The following is a 21,113-nucleotide window of genomic DNA, read 5'->3' as shown; positions in this document are numbered from 1 at the left end:
ACCCTTGACGCTGCATCACAGACAGGAGAGCCTGCAATCGTGTATTCAGCGACGAACCTGGGTGCACGAATGGCAAAACATCATTTTTTCAGATGAATCCAGGTTCCGTTTACAGCATCATGATGGTCACATCCATGTTTGGCGACATTGTGGTAAACGCACATTGGAAGTGTGTATTTGTCATCGCCATACTAGGGTATCACCTGGGTTGATGGTATGGGGTGCCATTGGTTACAAGTCTCGGTCACCTCTTGTTCGCATTGATGGCATTTTGAACAGTGGACGTTACATCTCAGATGTGTTACGACCCGTGGCTCTACCCTTCATTTGATCCCTGCAAAACCCTACATTTCAGCAGGATAATGCACGGCTGCATGTTGCAGGTCCTGTACAGGCCTTTCTGGATACAGAAAATGTTCAACTGCTGCCCTGGCCAGCACATTCTCCGGACCTCTCACCAATTGAAAACGTCTGGTCAATGGTGGCCGAGCAACTGGCTCGTCACAATACGCCAGTCACTACTCTTGATGAACTGTGGTATTGTTTTGAAGTTGCATGGGCAGCTGTACCTGTACACACCAGCCAAGCTCTGTTTGACTCAATGCCCAGGCGTATCAAGGCCACTATTATGGCCAGAGCTGGTACCTGCATTTCTTCTTGGTGTAGCAATTTTAATGGCCAGTAGTGTATTTCAAAATATAAAACGAGCTCTAGTAAATGTTCAGATTCTAAAACATCCAAGCAAGAAACAACCATTCAGACTCGCCACTGATGCATCCAAATACAGAATGCATGTGAATTCTTCCAAGGCAAGTGAAATCCAGAGAAAGTTGAGAACAATACAACAGCATTTCCTGGGAGAAATTTGGACAAGTATGAATCTAACTGTGCAGCAACAGCAAAAGAGTTACTAGCCATGGCATGAAGAATACAAAACTTCCAAACTTCAATATGGTTATTTAATTGGATACATAAAAAAAATCTACTCACCAAGCAGCAGCAGGACACATACATTAAAGACTGTTGTGATTGGCAAGCTTTCTGAGCCAGCAGCTCCTTCTTCAGGCAGAAATGTTGAAGGGAAAGAAAGAAAGGTCAAGGAGAAGACTTTCCTTCGCATCCTGTGTGTGTTCTGCCACTGCTTGGTGAGTAAATTTTTTTATCTATCCAATTAAATAATTTAATGATATGAATATAATAGAAGGAAACATTCCACGTGGGAAAAATATATCTAAAAACAAAGATGATGTGACTTACCACACGAAAGTGCTGGCACGTCGATAGACACACAAACAAACACAAATATACACACAAAGTTCTAGCTTTCGCAACCAACGGTTGCTTCGTCAGGAAAGAGGGAAGGAGACGGAAAGACGAAAGGATGTGGGTTTTAAAGGAGAGGGTAAGGAGTCATTCCAATCCCGGGAGCGGAAAGACTTACCTTAGGGGTAAGACTGCTTGTGTCTGTATATGTGTGGATGAATATGTGTGTGTGGGCGAGAGTATACCCGTCCTTTTTTCCCCCTAAGGTAAGTCTTTCCGCTCCCGAGATTGGAATGACTCCTTACCCTCTCCTTTAAAACCCACATCCTTTCGTCTTTCCCTCTCCTTCCCTCTTTCCTGACGAAGCAACCGTTGGTTGCGAAAGCTAGAATTTTGTGTGTATATTTGTGTTTGTTTGTGTGTCTATCGACGTGCCAGCGCTTTCGTTTGGTTAGTCACATCATCTTTGTTTTTAGATACCATTAAATAATTATCAATAAGTGATTGTTTTTGTTGTTATTAGCTTTAATATGGGGCTCACAAGTAGTCATTTACACAGATCACTAAGCCATGGGATTCCTCATGGAAAGCAGGTTTATTACATAGCTACCTAATGAGATGGGTGTTATTTTTGCAAGAGTTTCAGATACAAATAAGGTACAAAACAGGACCTCAAAAAGAATGCCCTGTCCCAATTACCATCAGGAAAAAACAAAATGACTAGAACTGAGGGGCCTGGTGTGATTTCACAATTAATATTCTGTCTGCCAGTTACACCAACAATGATGTAAGGCACTTAGTTTGAAACATAAAAGATTACCAGCAGTCAGACAGGTATTTTGGAGAAAAGATATTATTGCGTGAGCATGAGGATTTACCCAAAATGCAAAAACATTCATGGCTAACACAGGGTGGGGTCTAATTTTGACAAGTGAATGAAAAATCATTGCACTGGAAGTTGAGTACTTCCAAAACCGCAGTTAAGACATAATTTAGTTTGTGAACAAAGGATATGGTAATTTTGGCATTAGGAAATGCTTTAGGCACGTGACCAATTTTACCATTTAAAGAACATATCTTAGGCACATGTAAATTGTGCCAAAAAGAGGATTTCAACCATATGACCAACAGGCCACATCTAGTAATAACAGAAGCTTTGCAGGACCTAACAGTTGCTATCTATGGGCCATTGGCCCATTACCCATTTACTTTGTTAAGCGTCAAGTCACTTGAAAAATAGCTTAGGATAGTTTAGTTGCTGACAAAACTGAGTTGCCACAACATCCTTCGTCTAAGTGTGTGTGTGTGTGTGTGTGTGTGTGTGTGTGTGTTTTAGAGGAGAGAGAGAGAGAGAGAGAGAGAGAGAGAGAGAGAGAGAGAGCAGGGGGTGGGGGTGGGGGGTGTTAAGTGAAGAGTATTGGTCCTTTGGGCACAGAATCTCATTTTCTTAGTACGTAAGTGTTCAGTTTTGAGCCACACAGTGTGCACGGAATTGTTCTTTTCTTTTCATGCATCATGACAGCAAGTGGCGATTGACATCTGTTTCCCTGCAATTGGAGGCATCTGTTGGTTGTAGCAGTTATTCCATGATAATGCCGTCTCATCTAGGAGAATCAATATGGACCATGGGTGTAATAATTGTCATGACATTACTGGTCAAGAGAAAGCAAAGGTTGACATACAGAGTGCAAACAATAAAGACTAATATGTATTGTGAGCTTGTAAAGTTAAATGCTTTTATCAGTTATAACATGGAAAGTATGACTGCTGACAGAGGTGCAGCACACAGGTGATAAAGAAACAGCACTTGAATTTGTTTTTGCAGCAATTGGTATTTTAGATCATTTCTAGCTGGTATGGACATTGATCGCATCTTCAAAGTAGTAGTCTAGTGCCCCAAGATAAAGCAACAAGGTTATTTCACAAGCTTTTTTTAAGTCAAGCAGTTAATATATATTAAGTCACAGTGACCACAAAACCTTTACATAGTTCACTTCCTTACCACATCTCAATAAATACAGGCACATTACATTCCAACATGAACAATACTAATGCAATCTGGAGGCCATTCTACCTGTCACAGAAAACTGCAACTCATAATCATGTATACACCCGTTGATTGTGTGTATCTGTACAAAGTTACATTGACGTCCTACCATATCTTCTGGGTACTTCACTTTTATTGTCAGGCAGTGCACATACAGTTACATTGCATGCAAATTAGATATTCATCATGGTTTTCAAAATATGAACTATAATGAGAATATTTCTCACCTTGTCTAGGATGTCATAGCACTGGTTTAGTTTAACTTTCCAGTATTTTGCAGTTGCTTTTCCTGAATTTATGTCAGCTTCTTGAGCACAAGACTGAATAAGGCATAAGATATTTTCAATAAATTCTCTGTACAAACTTTCAAGCTGTACAGTTTCATCATCAGTCAATGCAGCAACCTGTTTTAAAAAATGTAAAAAACAAATCTAAATAACCACTTAGAAAATTAACAGTTAACAATTTTAGAAAAGAATAAAATTATGCTGTGTAAAGAGAAAGTTGAAGTTCAATGCACTTTTAGTAATTTTGTCTCAGATCTTTTAAGAGCTAAAAATCGTAGAAAAAATAATGTCTAATAATTGGTATCATGGCTAATCACAAATATTTGCTACATGAAGTTGGCAAATTCTGTAGTGTACAATACAATGCACAGTGAAGCAGTTTATTATTGCTAATTTAGCAGGGCAGATTTTCTTTATTGTACAATTATTTGCTATCCACATTACACATAAAACAGCATTGTAAAATATACTTCTAAAATGGACAATTTTTGCAAACACACAAAGTTTTCCAGGTCCAGTATTCATCAGCTATTTGTACAAACCTTCATTATCTCTTTATTCTATGTCTTGATGAAGCTTTGGCAGTAGATCTTTGTAATACTTGCACAATAAATTAGAATTACTGTATGCAATTCTGTATCTGCTACATTTATTGAGGGGAAGTGGGAGCCACAGTGTTGATAACTTGCCAGAATAAAAGGAAACAGGGCAACACAAGAACATTTGCTAAACTGATAGGAGAAGGCAAATAGTATTGCAGATGAAGAAAGAAGTGCAGAACACAACAAATGCAAGAAGACAGACCAAGTAAATAGAATATTTTAAAATACTGTTATGAGGGAAAGCAAAGAAGTTGATGCAAATACAACTGCACAATGAAAATTACAACAATGCTTCAAAACTTCATCACTGTGTCCCCACTGACAAAATCTCTGCTCTTGAACACCAACATCTTCAGGTTATTATCTATAACCTACCGTCACATATAGAAGACACCACCCATTTCCACTGCTGACTCTCCCCAGCTCCAGCCCCTATGCCACTTGATCATCCTGCTCATTACTGTCAAGGCCACCTCCATCTATAACAATATCCCCAATGCCCACGGCCTCACCACTGCTGAACAGTACCATTCCGTATAACCAAGTGCCTGCAAACCAAGAACCTCCTTCCTGCTCTCCATGGCCAACTATATTCTCATCCACAATTACTTCTTCTTTGAAGGTGTCATCGAGAAACAAATTTGCAGTACAGTCATGGGCAGGTCCATATGGATACGGGCACTTCCATATGGGTACAGCAACATCCCATGTCAACCCACTGAAAGGCCATCTAGAGGTAACAGAGCCCCCCTCCCCATCCCGCTATCACAAACCCTTCAAATGGTTCAGATTTAATAATGACATATTTATGATTTAGATTGAGGGCTAGGATACCCTATCCACATTCCTTCAGAACCTAACACTTTCTCCTCTATATACTTTACCTGGTCCTCCTCAGCCCAACAAACCACCTTCCTCGATATCAATCTCCACCTCAGGGATGGCTCCATTAGTAATTCCATCCATGTCAAACTTGCCAGTTACCAACAAAACCTTCACTCTGTCATCTGACAAACACTCCATTCCAATAAGTCCGTTCAATAGAGCCTAGCAACCCAAAGTCATTACTTTTGCAGAGACGAGCAGGCCCCATGCAAAAGTGGTGAGCATTTTACTGATGCCTTTCAAGTCTTAAGTTCAAACTCCCCACCTTGTCCAGGAACAGATCTCTCATGCCTTGTCTCCCCAGCCATGCACCATTCCCCACATTCCCAACGGCTTGCCAGAAAGGAGCACCCCTTTTGTGACTGTGAAGGATAAAGGACACAAGGATGGGAGGAAAGTAAAAGAAGACGTGTACAGTGATGGTCAGTCTTGCAGAGGGAGAGGTCCGTGTGGCTTAAACAGAGGGTGGGCTGGTAAAAGTAGATAGTCAGCAAAAGGGATTTAAGAAGCAGGAGGAGACAGTGCAGACAGAAGATAATGGAAATGCAAACAACATGGAAAAACCAGAGCATACAGAGGGTGAGCAGAGATAGGAGGGAGGTAGGCAGATGGTTAGGTGGGCAGCAGTTGGCAGATGATGTAAATGGGAGGTGAGACACATGAGACAAGATACATGGTAGATGTGAAGACAGAAGAAGAGATAGATAAGGAGATGGAGAATAAAAGACACCAAACAACATATGACGAATTTCTAAGTCCAGCCATGTGCATGGACTGGTGCATGGATGGGAATAGCGCAAAGTGATCAAGGCTTGCCTCCCTATCTCAGTGCAGGCACAGCATACATGATATTTTGTGCACATATTTAAATAGCTGTGATTTGCAAAATTATTAACAACAAAAAATTTGTGTACTGAAAACTGAAATCACCTTATATTGTAACACAATCAACAATGACACTTTCTTTATGATATAAAATTATAGGTAAAATTAATCCAGAATCCGCCGATGGATACAACACTACCACACAGTGCTGTTTCCAAGCTAAGGTTGACAGTGATTGTGATGTTCAAAACCACAAACTATCATAAAACATGTTATGATACAAAGCCATAGCTCTCAAATTTATTAACATGGTTGATACAATAGAAGTCAAACTGTGTAACAACTGTATAAATTTGTTGAGGGTGGACTGGTTCATTACAAAACACAATGGAAGACTGTGTAGCAATGTATTTAACACAAGCTTACTTAATTTTCAGCTTGCCCAAATTGACTGAATATTCAAACACAATCATACTCTGAAAAACATTTCAGGACACCCATGAAGTGTAAATTTTCTCAGACAAACTAAGTGTTGGAAAAAAGGAATTTAATCTTTTTATTTGGTAGTTCCACAGCCCTTTAAACACACTACTTCTCTACTCACAATGTCCACTTGAGAGTCTCCCAAATAAGCCTCATTCATTATCTCACTAATCATATCCATCTGTACCCTTAACTTCGCCATCTCTAAGAGCTGCATCTACAAACAAACCAGAGGAATGGCCCTAGCCTGTGAAAACCAAGGAAGAGGCTTCCTCTTATCCCAGACTGCTACCCCTGGCTTGGCACAGATACACTAGTACACACACACACACACACACACACACACACACACACACACACACACAAAATAACGTAGAAATCTAATCAAAAAACCTTCTTTGTTATTTTTACTCAGTTAACTGATTTATTTATTTATTATTTTTTTTTATTTTTTTTTAGTACCTTGCTGCCATATTTTCATTATCGTATTGGCTTTTTTTATTTTCCCTCATTTTTCTTCTTATCTTCTTTCTTCACTTGGAATCTGTCAGTATCATCAGTAATTTACAATAAGTGCCAACCAGAACTGTTCTTCTGTTGGTGAAGTGGCAGTTCATGAAGCCAGTGTGAGGATAGTTTCAGGATAACGAATGAATGATGGTGAGAAATTAGTTTTTCTTTTTAAGCACGTTTTTCTTTTTAAGCACTGAAATTGAAGTTTTTCTGTATTGAGTTCGCTCGTGGAGGTTTATTTTAATCACTGTGAAAAAAGCGATCATGATTTTAGGTCTGCCACAGATCGCTGACTACCATTTTCTCAGAGACATTGCACATCACAAGGTTGTGGTGAGGTAACGACAGGAGCTAAAATTCAGGACTACAAAATGAGTTGACTGTAACAGTTCAGTCATTGGTCACTTAAAATCAGCTGTCAACAGAAGATCTTGCATTTCTGTCAAACATCATGGTGGCCCCACTTCCAGCATTGCTCTGCATTACATATTAAGCATTTGTGAAGTGACCTGCCATGTTGGTGCATCACTTACAACCAAGCGGTAGCCAGCAGGCGATGTAGCAACACTGTTGCAGTAAGTAACAGATGTCAACTATTAAGTAATTTCAATCAGGTTATAGTCATGTTACTTATCAGCTGACATATGTCCATAGCATAGCTCTCTATTATAGAGGTATTAATCCATAAACCAGCTGATAGCCTGAATGGGCACAAAAGGACTGTCTGCCTTGCAGATGTCCTCTTTGCAGTTGCTTAGCTTAATTCAAAGAATGACTCAAGAGACTCTTAATACCTCCTATACCAAACCATTTCAATCCTTCCAACCCACACTAGTTTCCCTGAAATCTACCGACAGAAATTTGCTTCCCAACATATCCTTTTACCTAGTCTTGGTTTTACAATCAGCCTGTATTAGCCTATCCTCATCCCTCTCCCTCGCCAATAAGGTAGCTATTATAATTTAATTATTTAAACAATAAGATGTTCAGTATGGAACAACGATAATATGGAAAGGGTAGATTGCTACTCACTACATAGAGAAGGCATTGAGTAATACACAGGCACAAAGAAAACAAATTGTAGAAATATTTAAGCTTCCAGACAGAGTCCTTCCTCAGAAGTAGATTTCTCACACATTCACACAACTTGTACACACATGGCTTCTGTCTCTGGGTGCCAAGGACTGTCTGTGGTTTTCTTTGTGCCTGTCTGCTACTCAATACCTCCTCTACGTGGTGAGTAGCAAATTGATTATTTTCTTTTATAATTGTCTCCATCATATATATAATAGTCTGTTTTTCTTCTCCTATCCTCTTTCTTTACCTTTTCCATTTTCTTTCTACCATTTAATTGATATTTTCTTTCTACTCTTCATTTCCTGTTCCTTTGGTAATCCACCTATACTTCTCTCTCTTTACTTTCTACCATCTCTTGAATTGAACCTGGTGTAGTTCTTAATAATGTATTAGATCTGACTTCTCTGATACAGATTCCTTTATCTCTGTCTCCCTTTCTCCTCGTGATGGATGGGTCATTTCTAGCCTGAGATCAGTAGCAGAGCCTTCTCCTCTTTTATAACTTCCTGCAAACAATTACTATCTCCTTTTTAAAGAAGGAAGCTACAAGTTTCTCTGTTACAAGTGTTAATTTAAGTAGGTCTGTCAGCTGCACAGCAAACACAAAAGTAACAACTGGCCTATTTCCATCTCCTTGTGCCTTTAAAAATTTTTAATTAATAAATCATGATTTGCAAGCTCTGCACTGTCTCTATCACTTTACCTTTGGTAGAGAGAAGTACACAGGAGTAAATGATATCTTGGAACTATATAAACACATTAACACAGAAACACTCAGTGCAATGGCTAACGGGAAATAGCTGAATCAACATAAATTGAAGTTATTCAACCAGCATCCTCACAGTCAACCTAGCCTGACTTGTTAGTAGAAAGCATTGAGTTTTGCACGCCATGTGCTTATGGATAGAAAAACAAATGTTACACACAAAGATGACAACACATGAAATGAAATTCGGCATGGAATGATGACAACAATGCATTGTATAGTGGGCCAAGGTTAGTAGCAACTCGAAACAAGTGAACATCGCACCAAACTCATACACCATCTTGTGACCTGCTGATTCTGCTACTCCCAGCAACCATCTCTATAGCACGAATAGCAGATTTTACAAAATACTAAAATAGATAAAGAAATCAAGTACCTGTGCAACAAACGATGCTGATGACAGAAGCGATGACAAAAACGTTACAAGACTGTATCTGTAGTGACGCAGCTGTTTATCCGTATGATGAGCAATATCAAACAGTGATGATGGTGGCAATGTTGCACCCATCTTCTTTTTCAGCCTAAAGAAGTTTTCTGCCACAAAGATAATTGCAATAAAAATTAAAAATAAGCCACTATCAGTATTTTACAGTATGAGAAATTACACCTCATCTGGAAAAAAATTAAAACAGTTACTAAAGAAATGACAGCTTACAACACAAAATAATCAAGTGTTACCATTTCAATGGTTTCAATAGAATAATGTGCACTTTTCGCTGCTCCTGTCCCTCTCATAGTATTACTGGTTAATTATCTGAAAACAACATTCAAATAAGAAACTGAGATGTATACAGAAGTGTAGTTTTAAAGCCAATTTTATTCCATATACTGCTGAATTTGTTCCCATCCAAGTATGGTGATCTGTCAACCATATGACCAAATAGGCAAAACGTATAAACATGTACAATACACTAAAAAAAAAAGACTACATACTCCAGCACTGTAGAAGTCAATATAGTAACCTGAAGGATGCAACAACACTTGCAAACATTTTTGTAAAAATCCTTCTGTTGATTGTCTCAGAATATCTAGTACCTTCAAGTGTGACAGTGACTGAATTTCAAACAAAATGGTATATCAAAACTTATGCCAATACTACAGACAAAAAATTGATGTCATTGGCATAGGAACAGCTATTCTAAATGTTAAGGGTCCTTACAGGCAGTATAATTCGGCAGGTCCTGGCAATTTGGACAATTAAATAATGAAGGACCCTGCTGAACAAGCAATCTGGTCTGATGTACAACCACTTCCCTGTAATTCGATACATGTATAATGTCTATCTCAAAGGAACATCAGCGAAGTGAGGAGAAGAGTAATGATCAGAAGCCTTATGCATAATCATTGTAATTTGTAGTAACGTCAAAAATAATAAAGAATTAAGGATGGATGCGTCTTTTCTAAGCACACGAATTATTATTTTGTTTTTACACTGGAACAGGTTTCACCACAGCTGTGCCATCCTCTGTGGGTTTTTTTTTCCCTTTTCTCTTTAGTTTTACACTGTGTGTGTGTGTCCTGTGGCTGCCAATCAAATATCAGCCAAACATCTAAACTGGTACACCATGTCATCACTGCAGTATTTTGCTAGTCCTGAGCTGTATCTGGTTTGTATGTGTGTGTTGAGCATGTATTTGGTGTTATTGTGTAGTTGGACTGATGTTTTCTCCTAGTCATTTATGAATACTGCATCTTGTTATGTTGCTGCGGCTTGGACACACATTTTGTTGCACAAATTCATGTTTCTGATCAGAAATGCAATTCTGTGCAGTCAAACATGTGTCCAAGCCACACAATACCATTAAAAACATGCTTGGCACACAAATATAAACCAGACACTGCTCAGGACCACCCAAATACTGCACTGATAACAAGGTATACTAATTTAGACCAGTGGCTGGTTTTGAATGGCAGCCACAGGACACACACAATGTAAAATAAAAGAAAAAACCTACTGAGGATGCAACAACTATGGTGAAACACATTTGGGAGTTCAAGCGAAACGACAATTTGTGTACTTGCAAAAAGGTGAACCCATCCTTAATTCTTCATTATTTTCTGCTATTGTGGAAACTGAGCTCAAACTTCCACTATCATGGTGTAAAAAATATTTGCTGCAGTAATAATCATAATAATAAAATTCCCCATGTGAGCCATTTTCTGACCTCTTCAGTCCGACAGTGCATCTCTAATAACCACATTGTCAACAGGACATTAAATCCTAATCTCCCTTATTTTTACCATTGTCAATGCAGCAACACGAATATCTTACATTTATTTTAACATGTTACAATTCATAGATGGAAAGCAAAGAAATGATATGCCTTAGTAATTTATGAACAGATGGCCCAATTTAAGACACCCCCCCCCAAAAAAAAATGGGTTGATAAATTGTAATGTGTGTATAGTCTGCACTAAATCAGTCTCCAATTGGTTACATTATGTTTTGTGATGTCCTGGAATTATATGATTCACACAAAGACATAAATCAAGAAATCAGCAAATAATGTCATCTTTACAAGTAAGTTATGTAGGCAGCATTCTGTAACCATGATCAAGAATAACAAACATTATTTCAAGATGAAACGCTAAACAATTTCAATCACAGAACAGTGAAGCACAGCAACATAATCACAACAGTTACTTCATTTCTAATTTATGAATCTCTTTCTATCCTAAAGCAGAGCATATCAACAGAATCTCTCCAAGGGACACATCCTAGTTCTTCAACGGCTTTAGAAGATTTTACCTACTTGCAACACACCTTTCTAAATAAGACTAAAACAATTCATCTGAAAATGAAATATCAATCAGCCCACAAAGAAACAGGCATACCAGCAGCTTTAAATATCACTTATTCGTCCACAGGTGGGACTACATATTTTAAGCAATTTCTACTGACAAGGTGGTGTCACCCATCATACTAAAAAAAAAAATTGTATATTGCAATACAAACAAAAAATTAATGGCTTCAATGTATTTAAAAAATATACATTTTCAGAGTACAACACACATCTCAACAATTGAGCGTATGATTATTTGCATCAAAGACTTGATCAGAAAATACGAAATAATGAACTCATTTGATTGTTTAAAAGCAGTATACATGAGCAATGAAAATTTTTGTCCCAAGTCTGGTCTTAAAAGTGTCAAAAAGAGCAGCTTTTACTGCAAAACTATTATCTTTTAAATTTATCTACAAAATTTACTGAACATAAATTCAACATGAGAGTGACACACAACTCATCTCTGGTTGGTGTGGATGTCAATTTTAATTAGATCATTCAGCCAACATACACGGATATAGCACCAAATCTCTTACCTTTTGATGATGGAAGCAATCTCACGTATCTTATTACTGAAACACAATTCTTTATAATAACATAAGGCGAGAACTGTTTAGTTATATTCATTAGGAACTCAAGCCTTTTTGGCATTGCATTCTGTTCTTTATTTTCAGAACCTTTCTTATTAGTATTTCTGTTGTCAACACCATCATTGCCTCTGAGAACATGACTCTCCAGAACAAGGCTTATAAATAACCACAAAAATTTTTCAGCATTTAATGTCTGGAGTAATTTGTGGAATAACGAAATGCGTCTATGCTCTGGAATATCCATCACAGCATCAACAAACACTCTCATCACTTTTGCTACAATATCTTCAAGTTGCGAGTTCATCTTCTCTGTCAACACACCAGAATGTTCAGCCTGCAATAGACAAAATAATATACACATGTTTATTTATCATAGCATACAATACTTCTAATTCATGAATGTTACAAAAGTCTACAATTAAAATTTAAATATGAAAACTGCAGACAATTTCAGATTTGGTAAAACATACTAACACCAAATCAAAATCAAGAACTACAGCAAGACTAAATAATCAATGACGTAATCTTAATTTATCCAAACTAGATCTTGTTGATCTCTGTGGCTGTTATTCAATTAAGGATTGCTGAAGGAGAATAAAACCAGCCACAAATATTTTTTAATGAGCCGTATTTTACTGCCACAACCAGTTTTGGGCTATTATGCCCATATGCAGATGGCTATGCTCATTTTGGTGCAGTATCAAATCATCAGAACCATACTGTCCACTCCTGCACCGCATAAGAATACTGAAGTAGGCAGTCTCATTTTATACACTGTATGGATGATTTGTATAATACAGTATTTAACTATGTTAATGTGCAAGATGTTTACATTCAAACAATTTTCATTTCCTCCCACAAACGCATAAGGACCAAAATGATGCTAAAAGCCATTCATTAGGAGAAATGTAAAAGGCATATAAATGATTCACTTTATACATTGTGAAACAAATACTAACAAAGAGATAGAGGGGATGGCCAGTACTTACCTCAGCTCAGTACAGGTAAGTACTGGCCAGCCCCTCTTCTCTTTGTTAGTATTTGTTTCACATCTTTATATGAGATTTTCCATTAATCATTTAGATCACTTTATACATTGTCACTCACATGTTTAACTGCATATATTTATATACTACACAAGTCATTCATACAGTCTGTAAATTGGTGGCAATTACTTAGGTAGGAACAGAAAACTTAATTTAAAAAATAGTGCAACAAACATGCAAAATCACTGGCTTTTAATGAAATAACATGAAATCTGTGATTTTCAGCAACATAATGCTAAATTAGTGGTTTTAACAAAATGTCACAGAAAAAGGTATTTTTCCCCATTCCTGGTTAAAAATTGTCATACATCTGAGAATCTCGGCGACAACTGGGAGCTATTTAATGCTGAAATTAGACACCGTATATATATAAAGTTGTCAACTCTAATGGACACAGATCCAAACAAATCAGTCTTCAAAGCCTTGGATTCAAGTTTTAACCCAAAGATAATACACTCAAACCTAGTAACATTGAAATGCAGTCTGTATCCGGAATGACTGGTCTTTGTAGCACAGATACTCTGAAGGGGGATGAATTTTTTCCTGAAAGTTAAATGTTCATACATCAGGAAATGTATGTGTAGTCAAATGCCTGCAGGCAACACGAGCTGACGAACATCAGTTTGCAGCTGTGACACTTACGGCTATTTAGATTGTGTGTTTCAATGTACGTAGAGAGGCTACTCTCTAACTACAGTGAAATGTTAACAAATGGGCAGCACAATATCTCTGAAGCTAACCTTACTTGTTAGGAAACTGAGTAAAGACCCTACTAAAAAGTTCTTAGAACTGTTGCGCGGTTGATAAAAAGGTTCTACAATGAACAGAGCATTCAGAAAAGTCTGTTCTGTTCAATTCATTTCAGTTCAGTTCCATTCGATTCAGCTGCATAAAGAACATGTTCTTCTGAGACCTTTAGTGACTGCCATTGGTTCGTTCACCTATTCGATTGCAAAATTCTTGACAACATTATTATGACTGTATGCAGGACTCTTACATCACGAATTCACCATATTTTATCAGCAACCACCTGCATAGTGGTCCAGCTGATGGACGTATTAGTTTGTTTTGATGTGGTTTCACTACTTACTATTGTTCCATTCAATGAGGTGTTGCAACAACAGAATCAGATTTTTCCTCACATTATTGCAGAACTGTTTACATATTGCCTTATGACTACTACTTCCAATCAAACATTATGTTCTATGAACAGATGGGTGCTGTGGCTATGGGGAGTCTCTTTAGACTAGTTGTAGCAAATATCTTCAGGGAAAAATTCGAGTAGCAGGCACTGGGAAAGAAAAAGAAGAAGAAGGTGTGTGTGTGGGGTTGAGAGAGAGAGAGAGAAATATTTGGTTCTGTTACGCAGGTGACATTTGTTTTGTGGGGCCATGCAAGAGATGAACTGATTCATTTTCACAAGCATCTCAATGGAATTAATACGAAGATTCAGTTGGCCATGGTGAAAAAACATTTTCCTGATGCGCTAGTTTTCAAGAAAGATGATTGTAGCTTAGGCCACTCAGTTTACTGACAACATCCACGTACAGACCATTACCTACACCAGGATTCGAACCATCACCTACAACAAAAGCGAGGCATCATAAAAATGTTGGCAGATAGAGCAAAGAACATCTGAAAACCAGAGCTGTTTGACGGCGAAATGAAACACCTCAACAATGCATTGTTCAACAACAGTTATTCGTCTGCTGAGGCAAAAAGGACATTACGATCATACCGATGCTCAAGTTCCCTTGAAATTGAAAGTTTTCCTGGCTTTCATTATGGATGTTACTGATGGCATAAAAAAAAGTCTTGAAAAAATGAATCATTGCAGTAATCTACAAACCCACCTGGAAGATATAGCAACACCTAAAATTGGTGAAGTATGCTTGCATACCACTGGAAAAAGCAGGAATATGTAGGATTCCGTGAAGTTGTGGAGAGGTGTACATGAGTACTACAAAAAGAACGGTCAAAAAAATGACAAAAACAGCAAAAGGCAATGGTAGGAGAGGGAGACTGACAAATCAGCTATTGTGGAATAAGTTTTACAGCTAGGAGATCACCACATTCATTATCATAGGACTCACGTACTGGCAGCCACAAATGGATACCATGAAAAGCTATACGGAGAGCCCATCAAGACTGTTAAACATCTCAAGAACTTCACAAGTAGGGGGGCATGAAATTGAATGGCATCTGGATCCTGGTGCTGAAGAAGATGTGTAATAGTCTTCCACCACTGGGTGACTGCAACAGCAGATGATGGCAAATGGCAATGGTCAATGGTCTGTTGCACTGGGTATTCAAAGCATCTGATGTCATGCCACTGCGCAGGAGCCGGAATAAAAAGAACTTTGCTACAGTCAGTAGCGAGCGATGGGATGTATCGGGGACTCACAGAAACTAAAGTTCCCTTCGAAAATTGCCTCCGCAGAAGGAGATGAAACAATTGGTTTAAATATGGAATCCGTTCAACCACGAGACAATAGCCCCCAGCTGTGGAAGTTTATGGTCTATGATTCTTTCCTTCATTTCCATTTCCATTGTCATCAACAAGGAGAAAAGTATCTCATTTGAAGTTACAGTTGTCTCCTCATTAGTTGCACACACTTTACAAAGTTAGAAATATTATCTTTACAGTTAATTTAAATCTTCAACTACAGTAGAAATTCATGCTCTTTAAAAATTTCACACACGTAATTCCAAGGACTACAGTTATTAATTGTCAGCAAAAAGTTCATCTAATAGTGGATGATGCCCATGAAACAACTGTGTAGTCTTTAATATAAGGGCTGTAAATAAAAATAAATACATAATCTGTTTCTCAGAGTCTATTCGCCCTTTTCCTGAAAGCTAATTTGTATGGAAAACAAAGCATTAATTTCAAGAACTTCAGCACAGACATACACTGATCAGCCAAAATATTATGACAACAAAACTACCATTGACATAAACGCGTCCAGGTGATACTGACATCACCTGGCGAGGAATGACTGCTAGTCAGACACACATACACACTGCTTGCAGTTTGTAGTATCAGTGAGCATGCTATCCATATGTATAACAGGAAAGGTGCACAATCTATCTGACGTTGACGAAGGGCAGATTGTGTTGGCCTGAAGGCTCAGCATGAGCATTTCAGAAACTGCATGGCTTATCAGATGTTCAAGGAGTGCTGTGGTGAGTGTCTTCAATATGTGGCAAAACCAAGGTGAAACCATGTCTAGAAGCCATGGGGTTGGGCAGCTACCCCTCATTACAGATGTTGGGCAATGTAGGCTAGGCAGACTGGTAAAACAGGACAGGCAGCGAACTGTGGTGGAACTGACATCAGGCACTAATGCTGGGCAGCATACATGCGTGTCTGAACACAGTCGCAATGATGGGCCTCAGCAGCAAATGACCCATGCATGTGCCAATGTTAACAGCACAACATTGGCAATTACAATGAAATGGGCACATGACCATCGGCACTGGACATTGGCGCAGTGTCAGAGCATTGCATTGTCTGATGAATCCCGGTACCTTCTTCACCATGCTGATGGGAGGGCAAGAATCGATCATCTTCCAGGGGAACAGCCTTTGACACACGTACAAAAGGACAGAGACAAGCCGGCTACAGTTCCATTATGCTCTGGGGATCATTCTCATGGGCATCCATGGGTCCAGTGGAGTTCATAGGTCCAGTGGCGGTCATACAAGGGACCATGATGGCCAATGAGTATTGTACACTGGCTGCAGACTAGATACATTCCTTCGTAGCGAACATGTTTCTTGATGGCAGTGGCATTTTTTAACATGATAATGCGCGAAGTGATAAGGCCAGGAGGGTGATGGAGTGGTTTGAGGAACACAGTCACAAGTTCCAATTGATGCCCTGGCCCCCTAACTCACCAGATCTGCACCCGATTGAAAACATATGGGATGTGATTTGAATATGGCATTAGAGGTCATTGCCCCATCCCCAGAATTTATGGTAATTAGGTGACTGTGTGTGTGTGTGTGTGTGTGTGTGTGTGTGTGTGTGTGTGTGTGTGTGTAAGTGCGCGCGCGCGCACACATGCAGATGTGTTGCCAACTACTTATAGCGATGCACCAAGGCCTCATTACTTCCATGCTACAACACATCGCCGTTGTAATACATGCCAAAAAGTGGATGTACCAGCTATTAGGTAGGTGGCCATATTGTTTTGGCTGATAAGTGTATATAATCCTGATGTTATTGAAAGAACATCATTAGAAATACATAATAAATCAAATGCAGAAACATTCAATGCTTTGAAGTACTATGAAAAGGTAGTTTAAATAAAGGGGGGGGGGGGGGGGAGGGGGGGGGGGAGGACAGACAGACAGACAGGTAGTAGCAACTGGTTTTCCTACTGTTTTAAATTAGATGAACAACCATCATTCATGCAGAAGTATCATTAACATCAAAGTGTTTGTTTTTCTGAACACTGTTTCACAAGTTAAGAAACTTTGCAGTTAGGGACATGACATAACAACATAATAACAAAGTTTTGCCAAAATTATTAAAACTGAGGCGATTTATTCCCTATGTCTACTGATATTTTTTATATAATTTAATAAATAAAACACACATTTCCTCACAATACTAGCTCCCCCCTCCCAACTGACAACAGGCAGTACAGCTCCATTCAATTCTGCAAAGATATTTAGTAAAACAAATGAATATAGTATGAAAAACTGTTTGAAAAATTTCAGCCAGTTTTAATTTGTATATGGCCCAACATTAGCCCCCACTCACTGTGGGCCTCAATACCATCTGTGAACTTGGCAGCTAATTTCACCATGTGTCCTGATTTTCTAACTTTCTTGGGCACTTGGGAAGAGTTTGTATCCTGGTCTGCTGCCAGCTGGCTTTGGATTCTCCTGTGCACTGTCACCAGGAAGAAAACAGGCTGGCTTAAGGCAATCAATAGAAATGTTAGGTAGTTCATCTCTAATACTCACAGTGAAAAGCTTCGGAAAATGTGGAATCACTTCATAAGAACGCCCAACTGATTGCGAAAGTCCACTATTTATCTTATCAATTCTAATGAACATGTAACTTGTGGCAGAGCCTTGTGAAAGGAAGAAGTTTTTTTGGATTTGTGGGAACACATTGCAATTTTTAGGTTCTTCATTGTTATTTTCGGTTTAATGATGAATGTTGTAGGGTTAGCAACCATCATGATATGAGGTTCATGGAAGAAGTGTCCTCATAGGTCCAATGCAGTAAAACCCAACATTTCCGCCACTGCAGCAATGATTGACTTCCAGAAGGAGCAACAGAGGCCAAGTAGAATAGTGAGTAATATTTAGGGCAACCAACATGTTATCATGGTTTTAAGGAAGATGACTTTGGGGAGGTATAAGGAAGATTTACTCACAAGAAATTTCAACTGCTTAAAACATAGCATTTTCTTGGACTGCTTGACAATTAGAAAATAAATATAACAAATAAAAACAAAAAATATAAAATATAAAAAATAAATAAATAAAAAGAAAATCAAGGATACTGTTACTTACTTCTACTCTATTATGTCATGCAGTGTGATACTTTGGGGTAACTCCACAAACCGACAGAAAGTTTTTTGAGGGCAAAAGCGTACAACAAGACTCATTTGTGGTGTAAATTCAAAGCCAGTATGCACTGGTACAAGGTGAGCGCATCCATGGATTCCCTGTACCGACTGAGAATAAACACCCCCCCCCCCCCCCCATGAGCCCTTTAGACGCACAGGCTACGTCATTCTTTCTCTGCTGCTTTCATTCCCTTGAGACAAACTGTCTTCTTTCCATCGAAGCATGAACAGAAGAAAGGACGTATGTCAATAACAGTACTGATTATCATATGAAAACTGTTTGAGACCTATCAGCCAGGTGATTTGAATTACTTGTAAAGATAGTACTTCATGGGATTAATATTTATAACAGTGATCACTGACAAAATATACCAGAGAAACAGGTGACTAATACGGAGCTGGGAGGATTAAAAAAAAATGCTCCAATACAGGAGTGCCCAGGAAATACAGGAGAGCTGATCACCCTAGTAATATTTACTCCATTTAGTTGTAGCATGGGCTCAAATAGAAATCTTGAAGTGTTTTAATTTTACCCTTAGCCTGTGCATGGTATGCAACAGTTCTATCAGTTTACAGCCCAAGTCTTTACCGGGGCTTGGGACATACTAGATTAAAACGGTGTTCCTTCAAATGCTTTTATGTGTTGTAACATTCTAAATCTGGTACTTCAGGGATTCAAAAATCTGTCTCTGTTTCAACGTTTTGAAGTGGCACTAGTTCTCTCCAGCTGTTGAACCTATTCATGCAAGTCATATTATAAGTGAATCCACCAGAGGGTGGCAGAAGATCCACTAGGTCAATATGTACCATCTGGAAATGTCCATCAATGATTGGGAATTTTCAAACTGTTGATTTAGTACACCTTTAATTTTACTCTTATGGCAAAGTGTAAACACCTAGTTGTTTCTCGCACATCTTTCCTTAAGCTTGGCCAAACAAATTTGGAAGAAAGGAGTTTTATAGACAATCTCACATTGTGATAATGCTAAAAAACTGTGATCTTAAATTGTTTGAGTACCTATAGAAGAATGGTTTCAGTTGACATGCACACCACCGTTTTAATCCACCAGTAGTAATATACAGCTTAAATTTCAATGAAGACTGACTTTAGATTTTTATGTTCATCGCTTCTTTCCTGTGAGACAGCTATTTCTCAGTCCATCATCTCCAACTCCTCCAGCCTAGATAGATGATAAACCACATTTGCTACGATGCTGATTATTTGTGAGCTGGGAAATGTAATGGAGAACACACAGTTGCAATCGCGAAGCATTATCATTCTTCTGTTTCAATATAAAAGTTAATGGCTCATTACTTATGTAGACAGAAAATGTTGTTCTTTCAGTTATGTATTTTAAGTCTTACTTTATTACATAAATGATGCAGTCCCTGTCATAAGTTGAACAATACTTCTGAGAAAAGAAACATTCTTTGAAAAGAAACCAATAGGCTTTCAAATTCCACCGGGTTTCTGTTAAAGGGCTCCACCTGCAGTGAAATTTCTTGCAGCCACAAACAACCAAATTTCATACTCCATTACTTGGGAAAGCTGGTAATGAAGCTCAAGCTATGTTCTCCTTGCATTATCCAGACTGTTCTGTTGCTTCTGAAGCCCAGTTGATTTTCCTTTTGTTACTCTTGTTAAGTCCCTTCAGATAGTCTTTTATAAAAGTTTGGTTTTGTGCAGCATGTTCAAGATGATGACAGTAGCATTTCTTTGTGCCAAGAAATGCTCACAATTATTAACCAGTTTCTGGGCAAGGTGTGTTTACTATGGCTGTTACTCTCTCTGCAAGCCTGATTTGGTACTTTCTGTGTCGTGAAGTATGCCAAAATACTTATTTTCTGTGTGTCAAGACACAGACTTCCCACAGTTAGTCCCCATACTACATTTCTCAAGACATTTGAGAAGTATGTTTAGATGATGCAACGCTCTTCTTCCAAACTAGGTCCAATTGGATTGTGACTTACGTGGTGAAACAGAAATAAAATCCTTACAATGCTGCACAAACAGCTCTGTCCATGATCATGCAACAAGAGAGAGACTCAACTTACATTTACCAAGAAAAAATAAACATAACACTCAAAACAGCATTTTCTACCGAGGAATAAATCTGTACAATAAATTATCAAAAGAGATTAAAGAAATTGCAAAAATACTCTTATTTAAAAAGGCAGCTAAAAAGAACCTGTTATGCAATACATTTTATACATGAAGGCTTACTTAGATAAAACAGAGTAGGGGTTTGATAAAAAAAATGTTGTACAAATGAATAATAATAATAATAATAATAATAATAAAACATCCAACATTCCACATAACACCTTCACTTTATGTATTTTTCCTTCTTT

General features: G+C 38.3%; 1 protein-coding gene across 2 annotated transcripts in view; it reads right to left on the bottom strand.

Moving 5' to 3' along the window:
- LOC126484124 (HEAT repeat-containing protein 1) overlaps positions 1-21,113 on the bottom strand; it is a 271,959-nt gene that overhangs the window by 83,551 nt on the left and 167,295 nt on the right. For both annotated transcript variants that reach the window (XM_050107506.1, XM_050107508.1), the window contains 3 exons: positions 12,071-12,458; positions 9,125-9,282; positions 3,538-3,714 (listed from right to left, as the gene is read on the bottom strand). In XM_050107506.1, the coding sequence (XP_049963463.1) occupies positions 3,538-3,714; positions 9,125-9,282; positions 12,071-12,458 (723 nt within the window). The remainder of the gene's footprint in view (positions 1-3,537; positions 3,715-9,124; positions 9,283-12,070; positions 12,459-21,113) is intronic.

Source organism: Schistocerca serialis, chromosome 6 (genome assembly GCF_023864345.2).
Source record: "Schistocerca serialis cubense isolate TAMUIC-IGC-003099 chromosome 6, iqSchSeri2.2, whole genome shotgun sequence".
NCBI lineage: Eukaryota > Metazoa > Arthropoda > Insecta > Orthoptera > Acrididae > Schistocerca > Schistocerca serialis.
This window is presented reverse-complemented; position numbering and strand designations above follow the sequence as displayed.